The 27,942-nt window shown below is 41.6% G+C and overlaps 3 protein-coding genes and 1 non-coding gene across 6 annotated transcripts; 3 read left to right on the top strand and 1 right to left on the bottom strand.

Moving 5' to 3' along the window:
• Positions 1–10: 10 nt before the first annotated feature.
• zrsr2 (zinc finger (CCCH type), RNA-binding motif and serine/arginine rich 2) lies at positions 11–6,078 on the top strand. Of its 2 annotated transcripts, none has more exons than XM_053427276.1 (11): positions 11–292; positions 740–816; positions 901–991; positions 1,117–1,225; positions 1,523–1,609; positions 2,004–2,042; positions 2,221–2,351; positions 2,468–2,681; positions 3,206–3,261; positions 3,355–3,464; positions 3,586–6,078. In XM_053427276.1, the coding sequence occupies exons 1-11, from the start codon at positions 246–248 to the stop codon at positions 4,557–4,559; spliced, it is 1,935 nt and encodes a 644-aa protein (XP_053283251.1). In that variant the 5' UTR covers positions 11–245; the 3' UTR covers positions 4,560–6,078. The 2 variants fall into 2 exon arrangements, with proteins under 2 accessions (XP_053283251.1, XP_053283242.1); XM_053427267.1 differs by having other exon boundaries at positions 740–819.
• LOC128444683 (AP-1 complex subunit sigma-2) lies at positions 4,791–9,605 on the bottom strand. The gene is made up of 5 exons (XM_053427288.1): positions 9,428–9,605; positions 8,436–8,614; positions 7,779–7,887; positions 7,552–7,689; positions 4,791–6,588 (listed from the first exon to the last, which is right to left on the bottom strand). Exons 2-5 carry the CDS (start codon positions 8,612–8,614, stop codon positions 6,541–6,543), a joined length of 474 nt encoding a protein of 157 aa, XP_053283263.1. The 5' UTR covers positions 9,428–9,605; the 3' UTR covers positions 4,791–6,540.
• Positions 9,447–26,665, top strand: phka2 (phosphorylase kinase, alpha 2 (liver)). Of its 2 annotated transcripts, XM_053427247.1 has the most exons (32): positions 9,447–11,163; positions 11,264–11,360; positions 12,927–13,085; positions 13,260–13,307; positions 13,677–13,845; positions 13,965–14,047; positions 14,515–14,595; positions 14,715–14,813; positions 14,905–15,051; positions 15,497–15,550; positions 15,704–15,826; positions 15,910–16,005; positions 16,213–16,320; positions 16,543–16,621; positions 16,834–16,968; positions 17,041–17,150; positions 17,287–17,431; positions 17,788–17,866; positions 17,967–18,121; positions 18,216–18,386; positions 18,985–19,094; positions 19,184–19,320; positions 19,407–19,569; positions 20,020–20,099; positions 20,193–20,271; positions 20,366–20,495; positions 20,677–20,778; positions 21,327–21,445; positions 22,711–22,764; positions 23,993–24,226; positions 24,320–24,520; positions 24,911–26,665. In XM_053427247.1, exons 2-32 carry the CDS (start codon positions 11,283–11,285, stop codon positions 25,082–25,084), a joined length of 3,702 nt encoding a protein of 1,233 aa, XP_053283222.1. In that variant the 5' UTR covers positions 9,447–11,163; positions 11,264–11,282; the 3' UTR covers positions 25,085–26,665. The 2 variants fall into 2 exon arrangements, with proteins under 2 accessions (XP_053283222.1, XP_053283229.1); XM_053427254.1 differs by lacking the exons at positions 9,447–11,163; positions 11,264–11,360; positions 12,927–13,085; ... (2 more) ...; positions 13,965–14,047; positions 14,515–14,595 and having other exon boundaries at positions 14,719–14,813; positions 14,882–15,051.
• On the top strand, positions 21,063–21,150 carry trnar-ucu (transfer RNA arginine (anticodon UCU)). Its single transcript is given in 2 exon segments — positions 21,063–21,099; positions 21,115–21,150. It is a non-coding gene; the product is annotated as a tRNA-Arg (tRNA).
• Positions 26,666–27,942: the final 1,277 nt, after the last annotated feature.

The raw sequence follows: 27,942 nt of genomic DNA, 5'->3' as shown, positions 1-27,942 counted from the left end.
GGACCCCGCCTCTTCCGGCGTCACTCATAATCTAAACAACACAGCTTGCACAGTCCACTGAAGTTTACTACAACCAACTGGAATTACTTACTAATATCGACACATTAACAAACCGAATCTGATTCCGATACAACTCATGTCGCTCAGCGAACATTTGCTCCAGCGATGTTTTTAACTAAACCTTAATGAGAAGAGACCTGCGACTCAAACACGTTGTCGTGCTAACTGGTTAGCCGCTGCTAGCAATGATGGCAGCCTCCACTCCTCCGGTGATCTCTGCTCCTGTGTTCAGGTCCGTGTCTGGCTTTAGATCTTATTAATTAATGTCTTAATAGTGTTTTAGTAATAATGTCACTGTAGCTACCAACACTGAGTTGTTAAAGCTTAACGTCAGATGTTAGCCACCGTCCACATTTGAGTGGTTTTCGGATCATATAGCGACGCGAACACCTAGAGATCGATTAACCGAATAGTCGATCGTCACACAAACAATCGGCTCCCGTTTCGTGTATTGATTAATCGTTATAGTCTGTAAAATCCCGACCTACTACATGTGACGATGGTTGGAGTCTTCCCAGTCATTTTGCTGCACAATACCCTGTAGCTGATTCTTATTTTTCAAGACATATGACCCGTTCTAGCAGACAAAAGCCTATTGGACCTCCCTGTGTGTTAAACAGTTTGCTGCAGGGCACATTGATTCATGTGTCATCTGCTTCCTCCCCCCCCCACACTCTAGTCAAAAGCAACGCAAATCTGCTCAGAGGAAAGACAGAAGGAAGCGGAAACGCCAGGCTCTCGCCCAGGCCAGAGAAGGTGGTATGTACATGTTGTCATCAGCTGGTATTCTTTAAGGTTGTAGCTGCATCATTTGACAGATTATTAACAACGCTCCTTTAGGTTTAAAAAATGGAGAAAGCTGTATTCCTGAGGAAGAAGAAGAAGAAGAACTCCATGATGAAGACGATAATGATGTTGCTGAGGAGGAAAGGTGCGTCAGTACTATTGTCACTCTGCCGTCCTGCAGCTACACATCCAGTGATAAGCAGCCCAGGCACCCTGGTTGTGCAGGCTTTATTTATCTTATCTTTATTTTTGTTTGACTCGTTTTCTCAGACTGCGACTACACGAGGCGTGGCTGCAAAGAGAAAATCGTGCTCAGGAGGAATTCAGGCTTAGGTCTGAGAAAGAGGAAACTGCGAGGAGAAGAAAAGAGGAGGAGGAGGTAATCATGTTTGCTTGCAATTCACAACATTCACTCATGTTCACACTGATGATGATGTGCTGTAGGAAGTAACTGATACAGGAGTTCATTATTAATATGGGATATTTCTGGTCAGGACGCAGATAGATTTAGTTGGGTTTAATAGAGCTCTACTAAAGATTTAAGAATAATTCTGGAGATGTATTGTATTTTTTCCATTAGTCAACAAATACCATGGAAAGACCTGACAATTATCTGAGTATTTATGTGTAGCCAAATCTTCATATTCACTGTGTTTATGTGTTTTTTTATTCACAGCGGATGATAAAGGAGGAATGGGATGCCGAGCAGAAGAGAGAACAAGACGCAACTGAGCAGAAACAGCAGCAGAAACGAGACAAAGAGGTGACACGGGCTCCGGGAGGATAAAAAACTAAAAGAAAAATATCCTCTTCTACATAATCATGAGTATTTACACTGTTCATCTAAAAGTGAAGAATATAATATTCATACGGTCTCACCAGATGAGTGTTTCCTTTGTGAAGTGTTACATTTTTTTCCTTGACCGAGTTGCACGAGCAGCCATCGCACTCCTTAACATACAGAACCTTCAGCTCTCACAGCAAGGATGTATCTTTTACTTTGTGTGACAAAGATCCAGACACCCCCCTCTCAAATTTCATTTCAGTTGTGTGCCTATGAGTCCTTTTGAATGTGGTCTTAACCCACTGAAACAGATATTCTGCAGATTGTTGACCTCTACACATTTTCACCAGCCGTGTGTTTACACCATTTGTAGGAGGCTGTTCAGAAAATGTTGGATGAAGCTGAAAATCAGGTACAAAAACCCAAATGCGATTGATTAGACAACTAACTATATATTTACATAGGGTGAAATGTTATAGAGATCCATTTTTATATTTTAAAGTGCTACGTGAAATCTCATTCCAATCAACATCTCAATCTAGCCTAAGTCAAGTATAGATACAATTTTCTGTTGATGTTCTCACTTCCAGCTCGAGAACGGGGGAACGTGGATGAATCCTGAGGCTCCAGTGACCGAGAAATCAGAGAACTTTGGAACAGAGCTCGATGTAGCCAACTGTCCGTTCTTCCTTAAGACTGGAGCATGTCGATTCGGAACCAGGTTCGTGCTCCATTGAATCACTAGATCTGCTATTTGAGTGATGTATGAATGTATGTACAGAGACTAACACCTCCTCTCTCTATATATTGTCTTCTCTGCTCCTTCTATGAGTCCAGATGTTCTCGGAAGCACAGTTATCCCTCTTCCAGCCCAACTCTGATGATCCGCAGTATGTTTAAAACGTTTGGCATGGAGGAGTCACACCGGGATGATTACGACATCGATGCCTGTTTGGAGCACAGCGAGGAGGACCTGCAGGAAACCTTCACTGAGTTCTACCATGATGTTCTGCCAGAATTCAAGAGTATCGGCAGAGTGGTTCAGTTCAAGGTAAAGAGAGAACAGCACAGGCAGATAAAGTGATGCATGTTTGTACTCAACAGAATTAGATTCAAACTCTGAATAAAACTGACACAGATACAAAGTCTGGAAGTTTGAATATAGGCTTTTTGACTTTTGTTAAACTCAGACATGCTTTTACAATTTTTTTAGATTTTTTAAGTAAAATGAAGAAAGAAAAGATTATTTCTAAATAAATTAAGACATTATCACTATTTAAACAAATTAAAAAATATAGAAACAATGAAATGGTAACTGTTGCAAAATTAAGTCACTGTCCAAAGACTTAATGCATGTTTGTTGAAGGGGTTGTATTGACTTCTCTTTACATCTTAAATTAACACTAAAATATGTAATTTTCTGAAACCTTTGCAAACAACTTTGCCTGAAATAAGCTCTGATATTTTCCAATACTATTTTCCATTCCCAATACCGATAACTGGACTTGCATATGATGATGCTGATATGGAGAAAGGATCCATTACCATTGCATTGAAAACTTTTCTTTTTTATAGGTCAGCTGTAATCATGAACCCCACCTGAGAGGAAACGTTTACATTCAGTTTGATACGTAAGTTTTCACAACATCACTCTGTGACTTTTTCAAAATATATAAACTTTACATTATTCGATTTTTGTAACTCTTGTCCCCGTGTCTGTTTAGTGAGGAGCAGTGTACAGAAGCTTTCATGAAGTTCAATGGGAGGTGGTACGCAGGCCGACAGCTTCATTGCGAGTTGTGTCCTGTTACACGCTGGAAGAATGCTATATGTGGTGAGTAATTTATTCTTACAGACATGAGATATTTTTTTAAAGTACAGTTTGACTTGGTGACATAACAAGATTCAGCTCAGCCTATTAACTCTCCTGCTCATGTTGGTTTTCCGTTTCTCAGGATTGTTTGACAGACAGAGGTGCCCCAAAGGGAAGCACTGCAACTTCCTGCATGTGTTTCGAAACCCTGGCAATGAATTCTGGGAGGCCGACAGAGACCTGCACTTGTCACCAGACCGCAGTGTCAGGGGGAGTCGCAGAGACAGTTGGCGTTCAGAACGACAAGGAGACCGATCGTGGTGGCAGCGCCGCTGCAGCAGAAGCCCACCAAGATCAGAGAGGTCCCACAGCAGGAGGGAGGACAGCAGGAGGGAGGACAGCAGGCGAGGGGACAACAGGAGAGATGACAGCAGGCAAAGGAGCAGGAGTAGAGAGAGGAGGGACTCCCACCAGGACAAAGACGACAATTGGTCCAGATCCAGACACAGTGAAAGGAGGTCAGATAGGTATTTGAGAAGTAGAAGCAGAAGCAGAAGTAGAGACAGAGCGAGGAGTAGAAGTAGAGACAGAGAGCAAGACAGGCTGAGAAACAGAAGTAGAGACAAAGACTTGGAACACAAGCCCAGGAATAAAAGTGAAGAAGGAGACAGACAAGATGGTGATGAATACAAGAGAGAACCTAAAGAAAGGTCAAGAAGCACAAGCACAGAGAGGGAAAGAATCAAGCTTAGTAGAGAAAAAAGCCCCAAGAAACCGGGTAAACATAAGAAAAGATCTAATGATGACACAGACACACACACTCGACACAAACGCTCGAAGAAGAGCAAGAAAAAGAGCAAGAAGAAGCACAAGAAGAAAAACCATTTGCCTGAAGGAACAGCGTCCTCAGGAAACTCGGAAAAGGAGAAAGAGTCGGAGGAAGAGACGAAGAACAATTCTGCTACGACTCCCTGTGAACGGACCAATGAGACAGAGACAATTCTGAAAAACTGTGAAGTAGATGTGAGCGTCGACACTGAGGAGCGTAGTCCTGAGGTGAAAAGTGAAGAGTCTCACACAGACGTACCAGTGGATCTGCTGCAAACAGTGACATGAACGGCTTCTTGATTTGAGTCTGGACTCTGTGTGTGTGTATAGGAGGGAATAAATGTGAGTGGTGAGCCAGTAAGTTAATGGTGCGTTGAACTGGACCTGTGGAACTACATGGTGATAGTTTGAGTAAACACATCACAAGAAAACACCAACACATAGTTTTTTTTCTGAATACATTTATTGATAATAACTTTCAAACAGAAGAAAGAAATGTTGGCAAGTGTGTCGGCAGTGTTTGATAGAAAAGTAATAGATTTATTTTGCACAAATCAAAGAGGAACTTCTTTAATATTTGCTGAACAGAAACACTGTGGTTTTAAGAGTGCAGATTAAAAAAACACTGGACTGCCATAACAGTTTGGGATGAGCATCTGTTTCGAAACGTGTTGACTTGAACAAGCCGTCAGTGATGAATATTATTGATGTACCCTGATATGTGCAGTTCATCTTTCCACCTTCCTGATCCATAAAGATACGCCTGTCTTTAAAAGGACTGTAATAATAACATAATACTGGTGTGTATTTATATATATTGTTACCAAATAACCCAAACATCCTCCCATCCTAAATCCCTTTTCTGCCATGTTAGACACCATTGAGAAGGTTAAACACAGTGTTCTTTGGTCATGTTAATAAGTCTTTAAGAGTGAGCCAAACTATCATAATACATAAAATAGCATTTTCCTTGATTTTGGTCACTATACTATCCTGACCTAAGACTAAGGGAGAGACCAACCTAAGATTTAACTTCAGAGACTGTGACAAACTTCATCTGAAACAAATGCCTTTGTCAGAAAAATGCAAACATGAAAATACAGTTTTACACTAACTACACAAAGACAGCTGGTTTTTAAAAGTAAACATGCACTTCTTAAAAAGAAATATGAAATGGTTAGTTTCTGGAGAGGAGTCACCGAACAAACTTTTACGAACCTGATACTGATTGTTGGTACTTCAATTTAATTTCTCTGCAGGGCTGAATTTACCCATATAGAAGTGATTGTAACAGTTTCAGTGTTTCCCACATTAGCACGAGCCCAAGTTGATAAAAGTTGAATTGTTATATTTGAGCAACAGAGCTGAGCAACAGATCTTCCAAAAAAATGCATTTCTGATGATCATTCGAAAACAAAACTACCCAGGAGGTCATTTCACAACACTGCTGCTTTTCAGAAGTTATTTCTAGGCTTTGTTCAGACTTGATATTAACATCCGCCCTCAGACCCGGTCACGAGTGTACAGCTCTAAGCAGACAAACTCCCAATATGGTCTGAGTGCTTGGATCTCAGGATGCATTGAGGACACATTTTGGTGCGTTCAGACCAGTACTTGGCGCTGACCACGTGTGATCAGATCAATCAGGGCAGATGGGAACACCCAAGTCTGAACAGGGTCCCAGACAACAGCCCAAAATGACATTTCTCCTTACTCAATTTGTACAAGAAGAAAATTTAACATCTATTATTTGATAGAAATGTCTTTTTCATCCACTTGGTTGGAAGAGTTAAGAATTGTGGGGGGGGGGGGGGAAATCTAATTTCCATAGCTGAGTATTTATTCTTTCCTGAAATCCAATGCTTTACTCTGTGACTCAAACCAACTGCAGCTTCAACAGAACCTTAAAAAGTTCCTGAAGCTGAACAGCACAACCAACTCTTCAATCGGTGATGATGGATGATCTTAATATGATGCTGGAGATTTCATGTTGTTGCTACATTGTTCTCTGTGGTGTTTTGAAAAAGTTACGAGAGTGATGTAAGATAATAGCACAGCGGAATACAGCGAGGGAGCTTGTACATAAGGAGACACATCAAAAGCACAGTTGGCACCACATAGAAAGGACATTACAGGAGAGTACAGTACAGAGATGGTGATAATATACATACAACACTGACACAGTGACCAGGAGAAGGTGGGGGGGGGGGTCATGGATGTTGCCAGATCTGAATTGGAGTAAAGAACGGCGAGGCAGCAGAGAGGTGATTTATGTCAGCCCAATCTCCTCTAAAACGCTCCGTGGTGCCTCAGCCTCCTGCAGAAAAAAAGAAAACGTCCCTTGTTGTTAGCTTGTACATCAGTCACATGTTTTGTAGAACACAGGGCCCCTGCACACTATAGTTATAAGTCACTGCAGGTCACTAAATGTCTAACAATAACAGGAGACCTTTCCCATGAGTTGGACCTTTTACAGGCCTGTACAATCCTGCTGGTATCTCAACAGTGCTGCATGCTTTGCTAAGAATAAATCACTGTGCACCGATTCTGTCGACTGAAAATGACTTCAGCCCGGCAGCAATGCAAACCCTCAGGACAGTACCTTCTGTTGTGCACTGGCACAACATGGCAGCATTAATCAAGCACTGGGAGCTTAAAATAAACAAGTGATGGCATGTACTGATGGTCAAGAGGTGAAACTGAAAAACAAAATCTTAGTTCAACTCTTATCGGGTTTGACATGACTGAGCCTGAGAGAAAGTGATTCTTTCTTCATTTAAACCAAGTCAGAAATGAAATTGTTTATTATTAAATCTAAGTCTCATAATTGAAGAATCATCTAAATCAGGGGTCTTCAACGTTTTTCAGGCCAAGGTCCCCCAAACTGATGGCGAGATGGAGCAGGGACCCCCTACTATATAAATTGCATAAAAGAGTGTTTATATTATTCTGGGCCTAGTGCCATGTATAAACATAGCTACCCTGCTATTGTGCATTCAATACTACCCTTGTGGGAAAAACCAGAAGGAAAACCTCCTTTAATGGCAATGAGAAAGGGGTCCTTAACCTTTTTGGGCTATGGGTGCTTTAAAAAACACTCTTATCGACGCTAATTGTGGTGGAGAAAGGTATGTTTGACATTTTCCAACCAAAGTCTAAAATCGATAAATCGAGAACATAATTGAAAGGTTAGTAGAAAGGGAAAATAATCATTAGTTGCCACTTTTCCCCAAGCGCTGTTGACCTGACACTATATCTGTTGATGAAGAACCGTGCGTACCTCCTGCAGCAGGTCGGCTTGCTCAATGGCCTTCAGCACGTTCTTCTTGGACGTCTCCTGGGCCTCTCCGCCCAGCAGGAACTCATCCAGGATGAAGTAGGCCTTCTCAAAGTTGAAGATGATATCCAGCTCACAGACCTGTTAGATCACAACAGAGCAGATGATCAGGTCTGTTTGTTTCCCCCTCCCCACATCATCAGTCAGCGTATTACATGTTTGACACTCACACTGCCAAAGTATTTGTCCAGCAGCTCCACGTATCTGTGGATGATTTCCAACGTGATCAGCTCGTTGTCCTGATCCTCGACTGCACAGCAGAAGTATAGGCTTGCATATCTGCAACAGTAAGAAAGCAACAGATTAACATTGGTGATGAGTTGGGTGTTAATCTGAAAATCACTGTTCAGTCAGCTCTGCAAATGTTGAATGCAAGACCAAGAATTCAGCTGGTCTTCAAAGAAACTAAGTATTTGATGATGAATAAATATTTCAATCAGCATGGTAAAAAAAAAAAAATCATAGGCATATTTGTATCACTGCCCTCAACTGTTTGGCTGTTATCAGTGAAGGGGAGGTTCTGAATTTCTTAACACACCAGAAGGTGAGAGCTTCAGACACTCAAGTGACAAACCAAACAGTAATACAGAAATTTCTGAAATACCAAACAAGAATTTTTAATCCCCAAAGTCAAATGTCTGTCAAATATTTGAAGGTTTGGCAAACTCAAAATCTACTTGCTACATTTTTTTAACCAAGGTTTTCAACTACATCTCCTAGTCAATCTTTATACTATATTACTGTACAGACTGTGGACCTGAGACAAGCAAAGCCAGGGACTGTAAGAGTCCCATGACCCAATGCTTCACCATCTCTCATTCCTTTACCTCTTGTACACAATCTTGAGGTCCCTCCACTCCAAGAAGCTGCACATCTTGGGTTTCCTGGCCAGTATGGTCTGCACCAGGTCCCTGGAGATCTTCTTCCTCTCCTTGTCGGACAGAGGCACGTACCATTTCTGTAGACGCAGCTTTCCCTGCCGGCTGAACAGCAGCATGAACTGCATCTGAAGGAAGGAAGGAGGGAGGGAGGAAGTCCAGCTCATTATCAATTCATGGTTGACTTGAAATGAGACAGATATCAGATTACATGAGCTACATTCAGGGTATTTCACCTGAAGACCTGTTGGACAGAGAACTGAGCTACTTATGGAAAAATCAAGTGCAGCATTGACAGTGACAGAACTCTTCGCACCTCTTTTTCTTTTCATACAAGTGTCTTTTATTTCCCCTTTTCATATTTCCTGTATCAGAATCTGGTTTAGTTGACTTCCCAGGAATACGAAAGTCAGGAGGAATGCTCAGTAAACAATGTATTTAGTTGAGAGGGATACAAATTCATTATAAACTAAAATATAAGAATGATCATGTTCACATCTCCATCAATTTTGTTCCATTATGTGTGGAATGAGCAAAACGTTCAAAAACAAACACCCATTAGCTTAACATTGTGTTTTGACATTAAAAACAAGGAGAAGATGAAGGAAACAAATCCGTTTGTGCTGAGTTATTAACAAACATGTCACATTTATTTCAATGTGCATAAAGTTTCAGTGCAGATAATGGACGAGGGGGGGGGGGGGGGGAAGCCCAACACGTGTACTTATATATTATCCCGTTGACAACACGAGCTAAACGTGCTAACGTGTTTATTTCATGTTTTGCTTAATTTTACGCGCAGGAGGCTTTTCCGCAAAGTTTCGCTAGCCTCCGTTAGCTAACCATGCTAACGTCAACACCGCGTTCTGTGTGGTTTGCGCTCCCCCCTCCCTCCCTCCCGCGACGTTCTGCAGATACGACACGTAAACAGGAGTCTTTACCTTCACACCGCAGCTTCGCTTCAGTCGCTCGCACCGTCAACTTCAGGAGGAATCAAGCGACACACATAACGGACATAGAGCGGACAGGAGGGTCTCTGGCTCCGGGGGGTTAGCTAAAGATGCTAAAAGGAGCTAGCGGATGGTGGCTGCTGCTGGTAAGGCGCTCTGATTGGCTGGGGTCGAAACCTCGGTGCGATTTGATTGGCTGAAGGATTCCGTTATTCTCTGGGTTGTTCCCAGCAGATATGGCTTCTGGTGGATGTTGAGTTTGGTCATTTCACTTTTCTTTGGTATTAATCTAAGAAAAAACAAGGACAGATGGAAGAAGTGTACTAATATGTAGAAATACTCTGGTGCAAATAAATATATAAAGCCAAATATACTAACATGTGCATTACTTCAATACACAAAGTGGTTCAAGTGGTGACTATTTATTTCTGGTTTGCTTGTGAGATTTAGCTCGTATATTTACTTATTTTGCTTGTTTATTCTAAATTGTAAGATTTATTCCTTATCTGCAAAGTAACTGGTAAAAGAAATTGTCAAATAATGCAGTGGAATCAAATCACTGACAGAATTCAAAATCTCATAGAATCTAACGTAAAATATCACATTCCTACATGTGTGTTGTGAGGAGTTATTACAGCATGATAAATTAACTGCTCTACATTGGTGCAGTGAAAAACACATTAATGAATAAGTGTTGAAATGTATAATAGTAAATAATCAAATAAATAATTATATACATATGAGTAAATAAACGTAGAAATGAATGAATACATAAATAAATGTAGAACTGTAGAAATACCTACATAAATAAATACATGAAACTACTGAAATAAATAGTGCAATAAATGTAGAAATAATGACATGTAATAACTACTAAATAAATAAATGTAGAAATGAGCAAACTGAATTAATTTTATTTGGTCATTTACTTACTTATACTACTTTATTATTACGCTATATATTTACAACTAATGCAAGCAAAATGATTGTTGCTATAAGAGAAGATAAAAGATAACATAACATAACATAACATAGGATTAGATAAAACAATAAAAGATAATCCTTCATTGATCCCACAAAGGGGGATTTGCTGTGTTACAGCAGCAGAGAGGACAGTAACATTATAACCAACGTGCAATACATATAAATACAAGGGAATATGAGAAGCATAAGAATATAAATGGAATGGAACTAATATATACAGTGTAAACAGAATATAAACAGCATGAGAATATATACAGTGCAAATGATTACACATAAGCTATTGAATTGCACAGACAGAAATTTATATTACACAGTTATACATATACTTTCCTCACTCAGCTGCTCTTTTACCTCCTATCTTTTAATAGTATTTTTATATAATAATACTAATACATGTGCATTGAACATCTATGACCACAGTTTAAAACCCCTTAAGGTGGAACGTAGAGGTCCTTTAGCGCCCCCTGTCGCCACCAAATCAAACAACAGGAACAAATTGTATTGTTTTTCTCAGTATGGATGAACAGTTTGACACAGACGGTCTGTTACTGTGACACGTCACGTGCTGTCCTCTCCAGCAATCGAACACTGTGACCGGAAACATCTGTGTGTGTGTTTGTGTTCATGTGTGTGTGCTTGTGCGAGCTTATCTCACAAACAGCTGGATGCTACTGGGCTAGCAGGCGTTAGCAGAGCTCCGGTCAGACCCGCGCTGCAGCACCGGGAGCTACGATCACTGCACGGTGGGTCACGGAGTGTGTTCACACGTAGACAGGAGTGTAGACCTGCAGAGACGTGCTCACCGGTGTGTGTGTGTGTGTTTGTGTGTGGGGGGGTTTGCAGAGATCAGCGAGCAGCGAGCATGAGGAGCCGCAGTAACTCAGGAGTGAGGCTGGATGGTTATGCCAGGCTGGTGCAGGAAACCATCCTGTGCCACCAGGTGAGTGTGGTCCAGGCAGAGAGACACACACACACACACACGCACACGCACACACACACACACACACACACACACACATACACACACACACACACACACACACACACACACACACACACACACACACACACACACTAATCCTTACCATCCAAACTAAATGCCATACCCAACCTCAACCCAATTCTTACCTTAAAACCAAGTCTTAACCCTCAAATGTCAACACACAAACATACACTTGCTGCTCTACCAACCAGACCCATGTTGTTTCGCTCCACATCATTGCATTAATCACTAATTTGTTAAGTATTTGCTCCACTAAAGTGCAACGCCCACAGCCGCTCCTTCCGACTCCAGTTGTACAACCTGTGGTCGTTATACACAGAGACTCAGAATTTAGCGTTAAGACCACAACTTTTTAGGTCATAGAGCAAATGCAAGGCTGCAACTTACAAACATGACTTCTCCGAACCATTATCGTCATTACAAATCAATAGATTGTTTTGTTTATAATGTTTATCATTATTGCTATCATTATTTCCTGAACAGATTGTCGTCCAGTCAGCAATTTAATATCCACAGATGTGGAGATTCTATAATAAAATTCTTGGAAACTAGCAAATGTCTATTTGTCAGATGTTGTGGGCACTGCATCCAAATTAATCAATAACTTATTTCCGCTTAAGTGTTCTGTTTTTGTTTTCTGTCTCTTTTTGGAAATAATGAACCTGTATGCAAATAATTATTCCCCTTGGCCTCTCATAGGGTTTAACCTGCTATCAGAGGACAAATATCACTGAGTACACATCCTGAATTGGAAATCTTAATGGCACAAGATTCATGGATTTGCTTCAAAGTACACTGACGTTCCAAAAGTGAAAGCAACACTTAACAAAGCACATTCATTTCAGAATAAAGTACATACTGTAACTGAATTACAACTATGTAACGCATAAGTACTTGACCTTCAGTTCAGAATACTTTCTTTCCACCACTGCTTTTCATATATTTGTGATCCTCCATCTTTTCCTGATGTTTTGTGGTCTCTTTAAGTTCAGGTTCCGATTCAACCAGACTGAGCTTCATAGAAATAAACAAGGCGTGTCCAAAGTTCAGCCCCTGGAATAGACTGAGGACTGGAGAACTATGCAGCTTTATCAGTGTCAACAACCCTGTGACCCACAGCTCCCACTACTGATAGGAAACAGGGCCAGCTTTTCTTAGAAAGCATCTGTATGCAGAACTGTAGTTGGACCCTTTTGGCTGTGAGAACTCTTGAATTAGTATTTTAAATTTTTTGTGATGATGGTTTTATGGACAAAATTATATGTCTGTTAAAAATGATGAGCAGTGGCTGTAAAGTAGTTTTCCACAAGTGTTTTTTAAAACCCTGTGGAGTGTATTCAGGTGGCTAGGAGAGCCCACCAGAGAGGCAAACACATCCAGGAACATTTTCATTTATTGTCAGACCTTCTCTGATCTGAATTTCAGAAGCTGATCAGTAGAAAGACACTTCCTCGCCCTGTCCTTGCTGTAAATTAAGCGTGCATGTGCGTGCTTGTGTTTCAGAGCCCAGTGACGGGTCTTCTCCCCGCCAGTTCCCAGAAGAAGGATGCCTGGGTGAGGGACAACGTGTACAGTGTCCTGGCTGTGTGGGGGCTGGGCATGGCCTACCGCAAGAATGCAGACCGGGATGAAGACAAGGCCAAAGCCTACGAACTGGAGCAGGTGTGGTTGTGACGGAGAGATTTGAAAGATTTATTGATTTATAGGAAATCTCTGAATTTAGTCATAAAAAGGATGAATTGCATTATTTGGCTCAGTTTGATTTAATAATACAAAACAGAAGTATTTATTTTTCGTTTTGCTGCTCACTGATGAGATGCTGTTGCTGCTTTGCAGAGTGTGGTGAAACTGATGCAGGGTCTGCTACAGTGCATGATGAGACAGGTACGTCACTGCGCCGCACATTCATTTGTGTTTGCTCACAGAAACGTCACGTCACATGGTGGCAGGAGATCCACTCAGCCAGTGTTCATGTTCTGAGAAACCACAGCTTGTTATCTGGGGCACTTTGGTATTTAAACAACAGTGATTTATGTGAACAGCTCGTCCTGGTGTCTGGACAGGGTCAGTTACTATCTGCACAGACAAGTCACGATGTTGATCAGAAAAAAAGCTAATGATTATCAATATGTTCGTGATCTAGGAAAGAGGCTTCACCGTCTGTTGCTGGGATATTTATATATATTTAGTGGAAATGTAACACCACTGAGTTCTCTGTTGGTATTTGCATTCATACGCTCATTTGCTTTTCAGGTGGCCAAGGTGGAGAAGTTCAAACACACCCAGAGCACAAACGACTGCTTGCACGCCAAATACGACACCACCACCTGTGCCACGGTGGTGGGGGATGACCAGTGGGGGCATCTGCAGGTGGATGCCACCTCCATTTACCTGCTGATGCTGGCTCAGATGACAGCGTCAGGTACGGCAGTGATGCAGAGGTTTTGGTATAAAGGGGTCACACATACTGTAGGGACACATTTATTATGCAAGCGGCACTGAACATGAGTTGGCTGCTGAGTGTGTGTCGTTGTCGTGCAGGTCTCCGTATCATCTCAAACCTGGATGAGGTGGCCTTTATCCAAAACCTGGTCTTCTACATTGAAGCTGCCTACAAAGTGGCGGTGAGTAAGATTTAGGTTTGGGGTAGGGTTTGCGAGAGAGCAAGAGATTGTGGATGAGAAAATGATCAGAGTGAGACATCACGCAACCAAAGCTCAGAGTTGAATTGTGGGTAATGTAGGAGCTATGGTTTTAGCAAATGGTAAATGGTCTATATTTATATGAGAAGGGACAATTTGGGGTTCAGTATCATGCCCAATACTTCTGCATGCAGGGCAGACGGGGATTGAACCGCCATCCATCAGTTTTAAGGATAGCCGCAAAGAAGAAGAGTGCATAGATTAAATATAAGTTGACATATGCTACATCAATATATATATAAACACTCCATCATGTATCTGACAGTGAATGTAGTGCAATGCTAAGCGAATGGAGTCCTCTTTTAAATATCATCCTCAGAGCCACTGTGCAGAGAGTTCAACGACTTGAGAATTAAGAAATGAAGTCATTACTTTTTTTCCTCCTGCAGGATTATGGGATGTGGGAGCGCGGTGACAAGACCAATCAAGGCATTCCCGAGCTAAATGGCAGCTCCATAGGAATGGCTAAGGTACAGCGGAGTCCATTTGTTATTGTCATTGTTCATTATTCACAGTTTAAAAAACAAAAGTAGAAAGTGCTGTGTAAAATGTCTATTGCTGCCTGGGGTTGGGGTTGGGGGTGTTGCAGGCTGCTCTGGAGGCCATAGACGAGCTGGATCTCTTCGGCGCTCACGGAGGACCGAAGTCAGTCATCCATGTTTTGCCGGATGAAGTGGAACATTGTCAGGTACCTCTGAATTTCCCTCAAGCCTTCTCAGTATCATGGACTGCTCATCTTCTTTTTGTTCTGCTCAGCTTGTCGGTGTGATTTCCCTCAGTCCATCCTCTGCTCCATGCTGCCAAGAGCTTCCACTTCCAAGGAGATCGACGCCGGTCTTCTGTCGGTCATTTCCTACCCGGCTTTTGCCGTGGAGGACGCTGACCTGGTGGCCATCACAAAGTCAGAAATCATAAGCAAACTGCAGGTACAGTCTCAGATGGATAACATATAATCATTTGTGATGGACGACAATAGAAACAGTACACAACTCAGCATTTTACCATATAAATGTCATTGTATGTACAGTCAGTAGGCAATTTTCCTATTAACGAACCACAGACTGCGTACAATACTTCAATCTTGATGATGTTTTCCTACACCTGACATCTATTGCACTTCTGTCCGTCTTGGGAGAGGGATCCCTCAAGTGTGGCTCTCTCTGAGGTTTCTACATATTTTTACCCTGTAAAAGTTTTTTTTAAGTAGTTTTTCCTTACTCTTGCTGAGGATTAAGGACAGAGGCTGTCACACCCTGTTAAAGCCCTATGAGACTAATTGTAATTTGTTAATATGGGCTATACAAATAAAATTTGATTGATTGATTGATTGATGTCAGTCTGAAATCGTGCGTTCTTTGGTGTCATTATCAGGGTCGGTTTGGCTGCTGCCGCTTCATCAGGGATGGATACCGTTGTCCTAAGGAGGTGAGATATTCTGACTATAAACGCTCCACAGTTAAAGTAACTAATGATTGAGGATGTTTTCAGTGGACGTGATTCACCTGGTGTTTTTTAAGTGACCTGTGTGAAGTATAATTTGAGCTGGAAGGTTTACGTTCCCTGCTGTTGTTTCACTAGGATCCCACTCGGCTGCACTACGATCCTGCCGAGCTCAAACTGTTTGAGAACATCGAATGTGAATGGCCTGTTTTCTGGACGTACCTCATCCTGGACGGAATCTTTACCGGAGACCAAGTGCAGGTGATAAAATCAAGTGCACCCGTCCACGTAATGTTTCTACTGTGTGCAGACAACTTACTGGACTTGACTTGAACTTGTCACAGGTCCAGGAGTACCGGGAGGCCCTGGAGGGCATTCTGATCAGAGGGAAGAACGGCATCAAACTTGTGCCTGAACTTTATTCTGTACCAAGCGACAAGGTACACCATAATTAAATGGCCAACAACATTTTACAACAGTGTTATATCCTTTCACACAACAAAAGACAGCAAACTCCAACTTATTGTATCTCAAAGCAGTAAAGTTCCATATTCAGTGGACGGTAAAAGTCTTTTAGTCACATCTGAACCACTGTACCTGTATAATCAAGCATTCAAAGAAGAATGAGCCCATTGTCCCTCTGACAGGTGGAGGAGGAGTGCAGCAATCCTCACTCGGTGGACAGAGTGGCCATGGGGCAGCTGCCGCACATGTGGGGACAGTCCCTCTACATCTTGAGTTCTCTTCTGGCTGAGGTATTCACACGTTACCCTTAGTGCACCACTTCACATCTGCACGAGCACCTGTTTTACTGTGACTCTCACAAATCAGGGATAATGTGGAGGAAAGAGGGCGTTGATGTTAAGATGTTCTCAGTAGACTGTTGAAGCCCTTCACACCACATCTCCTATCGCAAGCTACCTCTGACATCGTGTTCCCCCGTATTTCACCATCTCTCTGTTTGTTTCTACTACAAGGGTTTTTTAGCACCAGGAGAGATAGACCCCCTCAACAGGAGATTCTCCACGAACTTCAAACCAGATGTCGTCGTGCAAGGTTGGTGATCGATGCCTAGTTGTGTCAGAAGTTTAGATTTACCACCTTTAGTGTCTACTTACCACTCAAGTTGTTTCTTTCCTATTAGAGATTTGTGTGAAATGTGGTCATATTTCACTTGTAAATTATGGGCACAAAACATCCAGACGATTGTGCCAAATTGGAAGAAATTCCCTCAAGATGATGTCTTCTCTTCTTTTTCTTTCTTCCAGTTTGCGTTCTGGCCGAGTCGGACGAGATCCAGGAGCTGTTAAGTGATCACGGGATAACGGTCCAGACGATGTCAGAGGTTCTGCCCATCAGGGTCATGCCTGCTCGCATCCTGAGCCATGTCTACGTCAAACTGGGTAAATAAGCACAAAGCGTTTCCTTAGTCAATATGTGTGTGTCCGTTGTGACGTCATGTGTCGTTATCACAGGAAACTGCAAGAAACTGGATTTGGGTGGAAGGCCCTACAGACACATCGGCGTGCTGGGGACATCCAAATTCTACGAGATCCGAAATTGCTTCTATATATTCACCCCCCAGGTAAAACTAGCATAAAATGTTCAAAATCAAAACAACGAAGCCATTTAGATAGAGTCAGTGATGAATTCTAACCTTTAATACTTTGGTTTCTCTCTCTCTGCCTGTTCTGTTCTTCCTTTGTGTTCTCACCGTCCAGTTTCTGGATCAGCATCATTTCTACCTGGCACTGGACAACCAGATGATTGTGGAGATGTTACGAACAGAGCTGGCCTATCTCTCCTCTTGCTGGAGGATGACGGGACGACCCACTCTCACTTTCCCCATCACCCGCACTATGCTGGGTAATGAGAATATCAGCCAAAATGCTTTTTGGGTCGCAGAGGTGTTTATGTTGCAATACTTTTAATGTCCACTGGGACAAGTTGGCAGCCAGGTTGAGTAGCAGTTTTGTATCCACCCATAGACAGTTTATAAAAATAGTCGTAGACTCTAGATTTTGTATTACAGATTTTAAACTTCGATTTAGATTTAATGGAATTGCTGATGTGTGAAACCTTCTAGCGTTTAATTTTAAATGGCAGTGTGCGGTACCTGGGTATGAAGCTGTGATCATGAAGATACACACTTTATATTCCCATAAGGCCATTTTGCCATTTGATCCTTGTACACTGACAACTTCTTTGCTTTTTACATCCAGTTGAAGATGGGGATGCCATTGATCCGTGTATCCTTGCAACCCTCCGGAAACTACAGGATGGTTATTTTTCCGGCGCGAGGTCTGTTTCCATCTGTAACACAACATCACACAATTACTGTAAACAGAAGATGTGCCTTTACATGTGTGTTGTGGTCTTTTTCTTGTGGATGTTACGATAGGGTGCAGATGTCCGACCTCTCCAGTTTCCAGACAACTTCCTTCCACACTCGCCTCAGCTTCCTGGATGAAGAGAACGATGACGGCTTACTAGAAGATGAAGACCAGGATGACTATGGAGACGAATATGGAGAATATTCCAAATGTGGGCCCTCAGGTAGTGTTAAAGACAGTGTGTGTTTCTTTCAGTCGTATTTGATTAGTTGAAGTTGAACTAAGTATAATTGTGGTGTGTTTGTATTTAACTCCAGAGGGCTCAGACGACATGTTTGAGCAGTACCTCACGCAGCTCCTCCACAGCACCAACAACAAGAGCCATCTCCCCCCCATCCAGAGGGGCCAGCACCATGTCTTCAGTGCAGAACACACAACAAGAGACATCCTGTCTCTTATGGCCCAGGTCCAGGGCCTGAACTTACCCAGTGAGTCATCCTTTAAGAGCTTGGTTGAAAGATTTGGATGCTGGTGCACATTCCTGGGATGAGGTTCTGATATCAAAGCCACTGTATTTTAATACATTAAGGGATACAAACACATTTTCCTTTTTAAAAAGTGACAAAAGTTCACAAAACACAAGTTTGTTTTCAACTTTATTATTTTCTCCAGTAGCTGGTTGCACACAGATTTCATGGCCAAAGACTTATTAGATAAATATTTGATCTATGAGTAGAGCAGTCTTCCTCTAACCAGAAAGTCTGCAGTTGATCCCAGTCCCCTTCATTTGATCAGGGGTGGATTAAGTAACTTTTCTCCCCCACCTCTGGTCAATGTAACCATAATTACAAAGGAAGACAGAGCAGAAAAGATTCCAGTTGAATTGGGACTTGAACCGGTAACCTTTTTCCTTTTCTGCTAGTATTAATCACTGCACCACCGTACCGCCTAGGAGCCTTTAATCCATGTGTACAATACAAAAGCCAAACACAAAGTCCCAAAGGCTCTATTTAGATAGATATAATACCAACTTACACAATGTGAGTACAACAGAATTGAATGTTTTTTGGTGTGTGTGTGTTTCAGAGTCTACCATGTACCTGCCTGTGGCTCCTTTCAAGAGCAAACACCGCAGATCTCTGAACCTCCTCGTGGTTCCTCATCCTCAGCACGGCTCACATGCAAAGCAGCACAAGGTGAGTGCAGCAGATCCTTCATCGAGCAAACACGTGTCTGTCGTGACTTCACCGTGGAGCTGAGGTGTCACACTCTCTTCCCTCACAAGCCCCACAGCGTCGCTGACCTGCACCTGCCTCGAGACTCTCAGGGCAACACGGACTTTGCGTCACTGGCGAGGCAGCTGAAGGAGTGCCCCACTCTGCAGGACCAGGCGGACATCCTCTACATTCTCTACGTGATGAAGTACGGACACGGAGAGAAGTGTACAAACACTGATCAATGGAAGCTTATGTCACACCTGAACAATGTGGTTTTCTTCTCATGACCAGAGGAGCTGATTGGCTGGTGGAGCTGTCAGGTCCCGGGCAGGGCGGGATGAGTGTGCGTTCTCTGTTGGAGGAGCTCTATGTTCAGGCTGGAGCCTCTAAAGAGTGGGGTCTCATCAGATACATCTCTGGAATACTACGCAAGAGAGTGGAGGTCCTCGCAGAGGTCAGTGACGAGTCATTGTGGCCAGAGGCCTCGTGTTTTCAGGTCGTCCATCCGTCCCGTTGGCAAACTCACCTTGAGGGAATTTATTTTCTTAATTCACTTGGACTCAAAGATGAACGATAAGAAGTTGAAGGTCAAAGGTCAAGATAACGGCAACCTCGCAATTCTTTTTGCCTTGTGAGCGCATTTTTTAAAAAAGAGAATTATTTCAAATTTGGCAAAAATACTAATTTGGCTAATCTGACTAGATTTTGGTGGTCAAAGGTCAAAGGTGATCATAGTGGCCTCAAAAACTTGTTTTCAGGTATTTGCCCATAACTAATCTATCATCTGAGGGAGAGAGGAAGTCAAAGCCTACACACCAAACTATATGTTCTGCTGCTGCGATAGACACTGCAAACGTGAGCTGTCTGTTACTAATCTCACTCCCCCATGGTGTCTGTTCCTCAGGCCTGCACGGATCTGATCTCCCATCACAAGCAGCTGACTGTGGGTCTACCTCCTGAACCCAGAGAAAGAGTCATCGCAGTGTAAGTCCTGGTAACAGGTGTCTCCAGTTATTTAGTGCTCACGTTATTTAACACACAATAACTTAACTGTTCCTCCTCGCTGATTCCTCTCAGGCCACTTCCTCCCGAGGAGTTGAACACACTCATCTATGAGGCCAGTGGTCAGGACATCAGTGTAGCTGTACTCACTCAGGTACGTCCATAGACCGTATATAAAGAAGTACGTCTCTTTAAACTTGTGGACCTGACATGTGACTTTTATCTGACGTGACGTGTTTGTCATATAGGAAATCATGGTGTATCTCGCCATGTACGTGCGCTCCCAGCCTGCTCTGTTCGGGGACATGCTTCGCCTCAGGATTGGACTCATCATGCAAGTGATGGCCACTGAGCTGGCCCGCAGCCTGCACTGCTCTGGTAGGAGAACTAAGCATGTTTATGCACCACAGGTCTAACTTTTCCTAATAGAGCTCACACATTATGCAACATACACTATTCAATTATGAAAAAAATTCAATTTATTACTTTTATTATTACTACACACAACCGTGAACAAACACAAAAAGTAAACATGAAACGCTGTATGACTCTTTTCTAGGGGAGGAGGCATCTGAGAGTCTGATGAGCCTGAGTCCGTTCGGCATGAAGAGTCTCCTGCATCACATCCTCAGTGGCAAAGAGTTCGGGGTGGAGAGGAGCGGTGAGTTTCACCTTTTTCTCTGCCTCTCTTTGGGTCAGTTTGCGTAAGTGGGCATTGGTTAAAACATGAGATTTAAGTGAAGAAAATAGAACATGAAAAAAGAGCTTCTGAGCCACAAAGACATATTTCAGTCTGCTCCAGTGCATCGGACAGACTGATACTGCTGTCACCTCACCCGCACCATTCAGCTCTATATATATCCATGTATATATATGGAGCTGTGGTATGCCATGTCAAAGTATTTGGGAATGCGGTGGGCTCTGTGTGTGTGGGTGTATGTGTGAGGCTCTGTGGCGCAATGGATAGCGCGTTGGACTTCTAGGGAATACCAAAGGCATTCAAAGGTTGTGGGTTCGAGTCCCACCAGAGTCGACCGATACTTTTGACATGTTGTACTGGTCTATTTGATCCGGTTGTTTTCTCCAACTCCGAATAGTGCTGGCACATCGCCAGTTTCCACCCCCAAAATTACAGTTAGAAATGGCAGGACTTCATCTACACAAGTTGATGGGGTTTTTTTCTCTTTGGTTGTTGTCTCTGTTCATCAGTGCGCCCCATCCAGTCTACAGCCTCGAGTCCGGCCATCTCCATCCACGAACTTGGCCACACTGGTGCCACCAAGACTGAACGCACAGGAATACACAAACTGAAGAGTGAGATAAAACAGGTTGGATGCACAAGTCTGTTTATCTGTCTCTCTCTTTATCTCTCTATCTCTCTATCTCTCTATCTCTCTATCTCTCTATCTCGCTATCTCCCTATCTCTCTATCTGTCTGTCTGTCTATCTATCTTTCTACTTATCTATCTATCTATCTATCTATCTATCTATCTATCTATCTATCTATCTATCTATCTATCTCTCTCTCTCTCTCTCTCTCTCTCTCTCTCTATCTATCTATCTATCTATCTATCTATATATCTGTCTATCTGTCTGTCTATCAATCTATAACAGTGTTGTGTTTTTGGTTACAGCTGGATGGCTCTCGGCCGCTCAGTGTGGGTTGAATTTGATAATTTCTAGCATGGGACTGTTTCTAACGTCTTCCTCGACCTCCGCCTAAATCCTCTTCATAAAGCTGTTGTAACATTTTGTGAGCCACCGCGCCCTCATTGCTGGAACGTCTTCCACTTCAGTAGGAAAACATGCTTCGCTTCTCTGATTGTATTTTTGTAGAAGAGTGTGTGATGGCAGATTTTATATTTAGTTAGGTTGAATGAAGGTATGATAAGTATAGATGGAGAATATTATTCTGAGATGTGTTCCTGTGTGTTTTAAGACTGCAACATGTGGGGGTCAGCTTAGGAGACTCAGATGTGTATTCGTTGGAGATTCCTATGTGCCTCTGCTGAGACAAAAGGTTTTCACACCTAGACTCTTTTATGGGTCATCCAGCAGAGACGGGGGTCTAAGAGAAACTTGGAGTCTAAGCAGATGCCTGATGCTATTGTATTGTAACTTTCAATGGGGTCCTCATTTAGATTGAAGGTGAGCCTGATTACAACAAAGCAGAGATCTGATTGGATGAACATTCTGCATCTGTGTGAGGAGGGGTTTGACTTGTATAAAAGCATTGTGAGTTCACTGTTCATGTGCGCTTGCTCGGATCTTTCAGTGGTACAAGCAAGTTGCCCCCAGCCGCAGCTGGGTAAGAATTAAACAACCAGAATTGATAATTTTCATTGCTGTGAAATGTAATTAAATATTCTATTACAAGTGTTAAACTAATTTTTTTTTAAATTTCATGAGCTTGTGAAAGTATTTCACCATTGAGTTGTCATTTGTTTGTTATTATTATTTTATTAATATCTTGTAAAGTTATTTTCACTTCTCAGATGGAAAAATTGTGCGGCTGCAGCGTGATTGAAACTGTAGTGTGAGAACCATGTGTCCCATCTCAAACTGCTCTCTGTCATCTGTCATCCATGTGTAGATCATCAGCGGGGGTCTTTCCTTAAGTAGCAATGTCACCTCTCCTCGCTCCACGGTAAACCATTCCACCTCATCTGCTTCAAAAGATCCTGCTTTGTTCTGCACTGGGCTGTTGTAGTTAGAATTTATTTATGTTTTTATTAAATCACTTAAACATTTATGTGCATTTCTGCATGTGAGGACAACATTGGTGGTATTTTACCTTTTTATTAAATAGACAAAAATCTGCAATTAATTAAATCTTCTTACAAGTTTATCAATGTTGTCAAAGTACTGATATAGCTTGAGTCAGTGGCACAAAACTCCATCACTATTTATAAGCACATACACGCACACACTTAACTTTATTAATTTGAGTGTAGGTACATAGTTATTTTTCAAGTTGATCAAACAAACTTAAAATGTTCAGTGTAGTAAACAGTTATTGATCGCTGCCTAATTCAGTTCAATTCAAAACAACTTTATCTGTCCCTGGAGGGCAATTCTAAAACATCACAGGCTGGACTTGAACCAAGAACCTTCGCTGTTATGCTTCTGATGCAATTCCTCTACTTTGTGGTTCTTGATGTAGTATCTGTTGAAAACCATGTCAAGCACTTTGTTTTGAAAAGGGATTATTAATTATTAAAGCTTTTATTATATCAAGCTGTGACTACACAGATAGCACTTGTCCCTAAAGCTAAATTCACAATCCATCTTTTTAAAAGTAATTTAAAACACTAACACACAGAATAACACCAGCCTTGTCCTCTAATGTGTCTGCATGTCTGACTGCATGATTTGCTTGATTATATAGTGTTAAATAAATTATTTTCTGTGTGTGAGAGAGAGATGACTGACAACTTATATACATGTATTTTGCTGCTACCAATGCAATGGGTTTGATTTTGAACCAGTTGTAGAACATAATGTTAATGTCAGTCATAATCAGCAGTTGCTCTGTAAAGTGTATAGAATATAAATTGGATATTAAATTAGCTCATGTAAACATCATAATCAAAAGAAGGTCTTATTCAAAGTAAGGTAAGCAGTTGGAAATCGATTTTTCTCTCTTTGATTTTAAACATCAAAGTCTATTCATAGCTCCTGGGGAGTATGACTCCACATGTTTAAAGAAAAAAAAAGGGTAAAAATGTCACTCGAGTCAAATTTGCTTTGATTTGAAGAGTGAACATTTTCCTGCGAGGAACACAGTTAAAATACATGAGATAAGGTTGGTCTACTGTGCTGATGTGGTCCATTAAACATGTTGTAACAGCATCTTTTCTGCTCTCCCGCCACAGCGTTGCAGCAGTCCGTCCACCCCCAGTGGAATCCTGTCCCCTGTGGGTCCCGGTCCATCTGACGGACAGCTACACTGGGAGGACAGGCAAGGCCAGTGGCTGAGGAGACGCAGGCTGGACGGAGCTATCAACAGAGTACCAGTGGGTTTCTACCAAAAGGTCTGGAAGATCCTGCAGAAGTGCCACGGCCTGTCAATAGATGGATATGTGCTGCCGTCTTCTACCACAAGAGAGGTAGCATCTCGCAGACATGCAGCTGTAGATGGATTTACTATCTTCTAGGTGTGTGTGTGTGTGTGTATGTGTTTCATTCTGTTTTCTGTATAGATGACAGCAGGAGAGATCAAGTTTGCGGTGCAGGTGGAGTCTGTCCTGAACCATGTCCCTCAGCCAGAGTACCGGCAGCTGCTGGTGGAGACTGTGATGGTTCTCGGTTTGATCGCCGACGTGGATGTTGACAGCATCGGTGGCATCATCTATGTGGACCGCATCCTGCATTTGGCCAATGACCTCTTCCTCAATGACCAGGTTCTACTGCCTGCATCAGATACAGTTTTAAAGCTTATTTATGCAGCCGTAATGTTGTTAGGCAATACATCCACTAGAGGGCAGCACAGAGGCTTTGAAAATGTACCTCTTAAGAAAGTCCTTGTAACATATAGATGCCTGCAGTTTCAGTATATTATAAAGTAATCGTTCATTAAATGCAATCAATGTAAAGATTTGGTTTAAACGTGATTTGAAGTCATATTCCCCAGCCCTACTGCCCCCCCACGATTTCCTGGGGTACTGCTCCATTTAATCTGTTTAACCTCCGGATTAAATGATCACAGAGTATGGACAACATACACCCGTCTCAAACAATGTAATGATTCAATGTCTGTTTTTTGTTGACCTTTTCTTCCTCTACATCCCCAGAAATCTCACAGCGCCTGTGATTATTTCCTCGAGAAGGACCCGGCGACTGGGATCTGCAACTTTTTCTACGATAGCGCCCCCAGTGGCAGCTTTGGAACCATGACGTATCTCTCCAAGGCGTCGATCACGTATGTCAAGGACTTCCTGCCAAGTTCCAGCTGCCTGATGCAGTGAACAAAAAGACAAGTGTTAATACAACTATAAACACCTGGAGAGACGTTTCTATAACTAAAGTGTCAAGTGGACAAAGTCAGCAAAGCTTCTCATTATCAACTCGTACAAGTCGTGAGATGCTTGTAAGTATTTACTCAATAAGTAGTCAATAAACTCAGTAGCTTTAACACAATAATGTGACATACTAACCTAGGCAGCTGAATTGCAAACCACTAGTTATGTATTTGTTTTTTCTTCGTAAGGGTCCAAACTGTGAACATATTTATTATTTAAACATGCTTTACGGGACTCACTAACATGCGTTTTATTTAAACTGAAATTTGCAAAGATATAATTTCAGTGTCCTTGGTGTTGTGTGTGAGAATATTATATAAACAGCCTGATAGTTGAATATGTCAAATGTCCGGTGGTAATCAGAGGAAACATTTCTATAATTTCTGCACTTTTAAATTCAGCCTCTGCTTTGTTTTTTAATAATATAATTATTAGTAAATCTGTATCTATGCCTACAAATGAACCCAAATCGTTTCCTCTGATACCTGCCAGGCTCTTTATAAGTCAGTGCTGATGATACTAAATATTAATATGTATCTCTTTGAATGCCAGTGTGTTTTGGTCCTTGTGGATGTGCATGATTGTCACCCCAAGTTTTTAATACTGATATGGCGACTAGACATATTTTATTCATTTGTGAACAGTGAAGTTAGGTTGTTTGTGGTATGTTTGGTTCGTGTTTGATAGAATACACAGTATTTTCTCTGTGTGTGAGTCGTATACAGTTAACATGTGAAATATTTGAAACTCCTTCAATATAAAAATATATTTTCCCCTCATAAATCTATATTGTATTTAGACACAGTCAGATTTTAATTCAGGTGCCTCCCATCTGTTTTGGTCATCTTTAAGATGCATGTACATTTTGACTGGAGTTCACCTGAGGTAAATACATGATGTTCTTTTTACACCTGACAATGCAAATCAGAGCAAAAACCAGGCGGTAACGCAGAAAGAACTTGAATTATTTGGATCTGCACCAAACTACAAACGTACAATATCAGTCCCCTTAACATGCCTGATTTATTTACTCAAGATCCATGAATAAGTCTCTTGTTATGTAAAACGAAAGGGGTCATGGCTTGGTTTTAGTTATAATATGTATCGTGAACTATGAGACCTTATAAATACACGTCTTGAAAGGGAGGTACCTAAAAATACTTTTAAGTACCATGAGAAAAGATCGGAAAATATAATAGTAAGTTATTTATTTTTATTTAATTTGCAAAGAATTTGTGAAATTCTCTGTTTGCTTTGTCATTATGGGATATTGACTGCAACATATCAAAATGTAACAGAATTGAAGGGGTCTGAATACTCTCTGAATGCACTGACTGTATATGTACAGAATGAAGTGGCCGTGCAGCCAGATGTTGGTAAAGTGACAGAGGTCCACGATGTGTTGGATAAGGTGAATGTAAGTCTGAGATAAGTGTGACTTCACTTTAACATTAAACAACTTTTATATCTGTGCTTTTCTGTTCAGAGACCAATTCGCAGGACACAATAAAATGTTGATATATTTAACGCCGACTCGTACTCATATCTTTAACATAAAACCAATAAGAGAAAAATAGAGAGGTATTTAAAAATTATTCTACCATTATGATTTATTTATTTTTATAAAACATTATACAGATGATCCATTTATTTACAATGCAGTTCCCTCTCATCTTCATCACAAAGGTATGTTTATCATGTCATTTAAAGTATATTTAGACAGTAATAAAGTCAAAGAGCAATGATGGTTCTAGCATATCCAGAAATTATTGATGTATTAAGGCCGGCGCCTGGTTCTGTAACTTAGAGACGCCTTCTTTGTGGGAGGTGGTCGTCGTCGACTGTTTATTGACCGCCTCCCATAGACTGTATATATAAAGCCTCCTCCCAGTCTTGTTCTCTACACACACACAGTGAACGATGGCAGAGAAAGCATTCCTAGCGTGGGCAACCCAGAGACAGTTGATGGAGCTGCTGAACATTGAAGAGCAACTTGTGATAATTGATTATCAACAACGACAACGACAGACGAGGAGATGGAGGCGGAGGTTGTTTGTACTGCCACTTGACCAACCGACGTCCAACTACGACATGGTAAATATAGAGTTCTTGGTTTCTGAACAGCCTCTGTGTGTTCGAGCTTGTACGCCAGCAGTGTAATCAGAGTGGGAGAGTTCACGTGGTTGTTTGGAGTCTTCTTCAACATATTGCAAACGGGGTAAATGGTGGTAAAAAGCCTGAATTGTAGATGTAATGCAATTGCCTGTAACCTTTGCCATGGCAGCTATAGGCTGTTTTCATATCGCTAAAGAACTGTGGGCGAGTATTGCCTACACAAGTTTTCTATCTCGTCATTGTCGTTAGCAGTGTTGGGCAAGTTACTGAAAATTAATACTTAGTTATAGTTACTAGTTACTTCTTTTAAAAGTAATTGAGTTACTTCACCAGTTACTGTTCATCAAAAGTAATTAGTTACTAGGGAAAGTAACTTTTAAGTTACTTTTATGTCTGCTTTTTAAATGTAATGAATATGAACAGTACTGAACAGTCAAACACAATAAACATATTTTTTGTAATCAACAGGGCAACAGGCCTTCAAATAAAGCAGTAGTACAAAAATCCCTTTTAATACAAAATAACTGTCTCAGTCATTTAACAGTGGTTTTTTTTACCACATTAGGCCCAATGAAATAAAAGTGAGGAGAAGCTTCTCAAACTTATGATCTGAGAGCCTATTTCCTCTTTGGAGAGAGAATCAGGCTCACCTTGCGTACCTGCCTGTAGCTCTCACGGAGCGGACAGAT

This window comes from Pleuronectes platessa, chromosome 1, assembly GCF_947347685.1.
Source record: "Pleuronectes platessa chromosome 1, fPlePla1.1, whole genome shotgun sequence".
NCBI classification, from domain to species: Eukaryota; Metazoa; Chordata; class Actinopteri; order Pleuronectiformes; family Pleuronectidae; genus Pleuronectes; species Pleuronectes platessa.
This window is presented reverse-complemented; position numbering and strand designations above follow the sequence as displayed.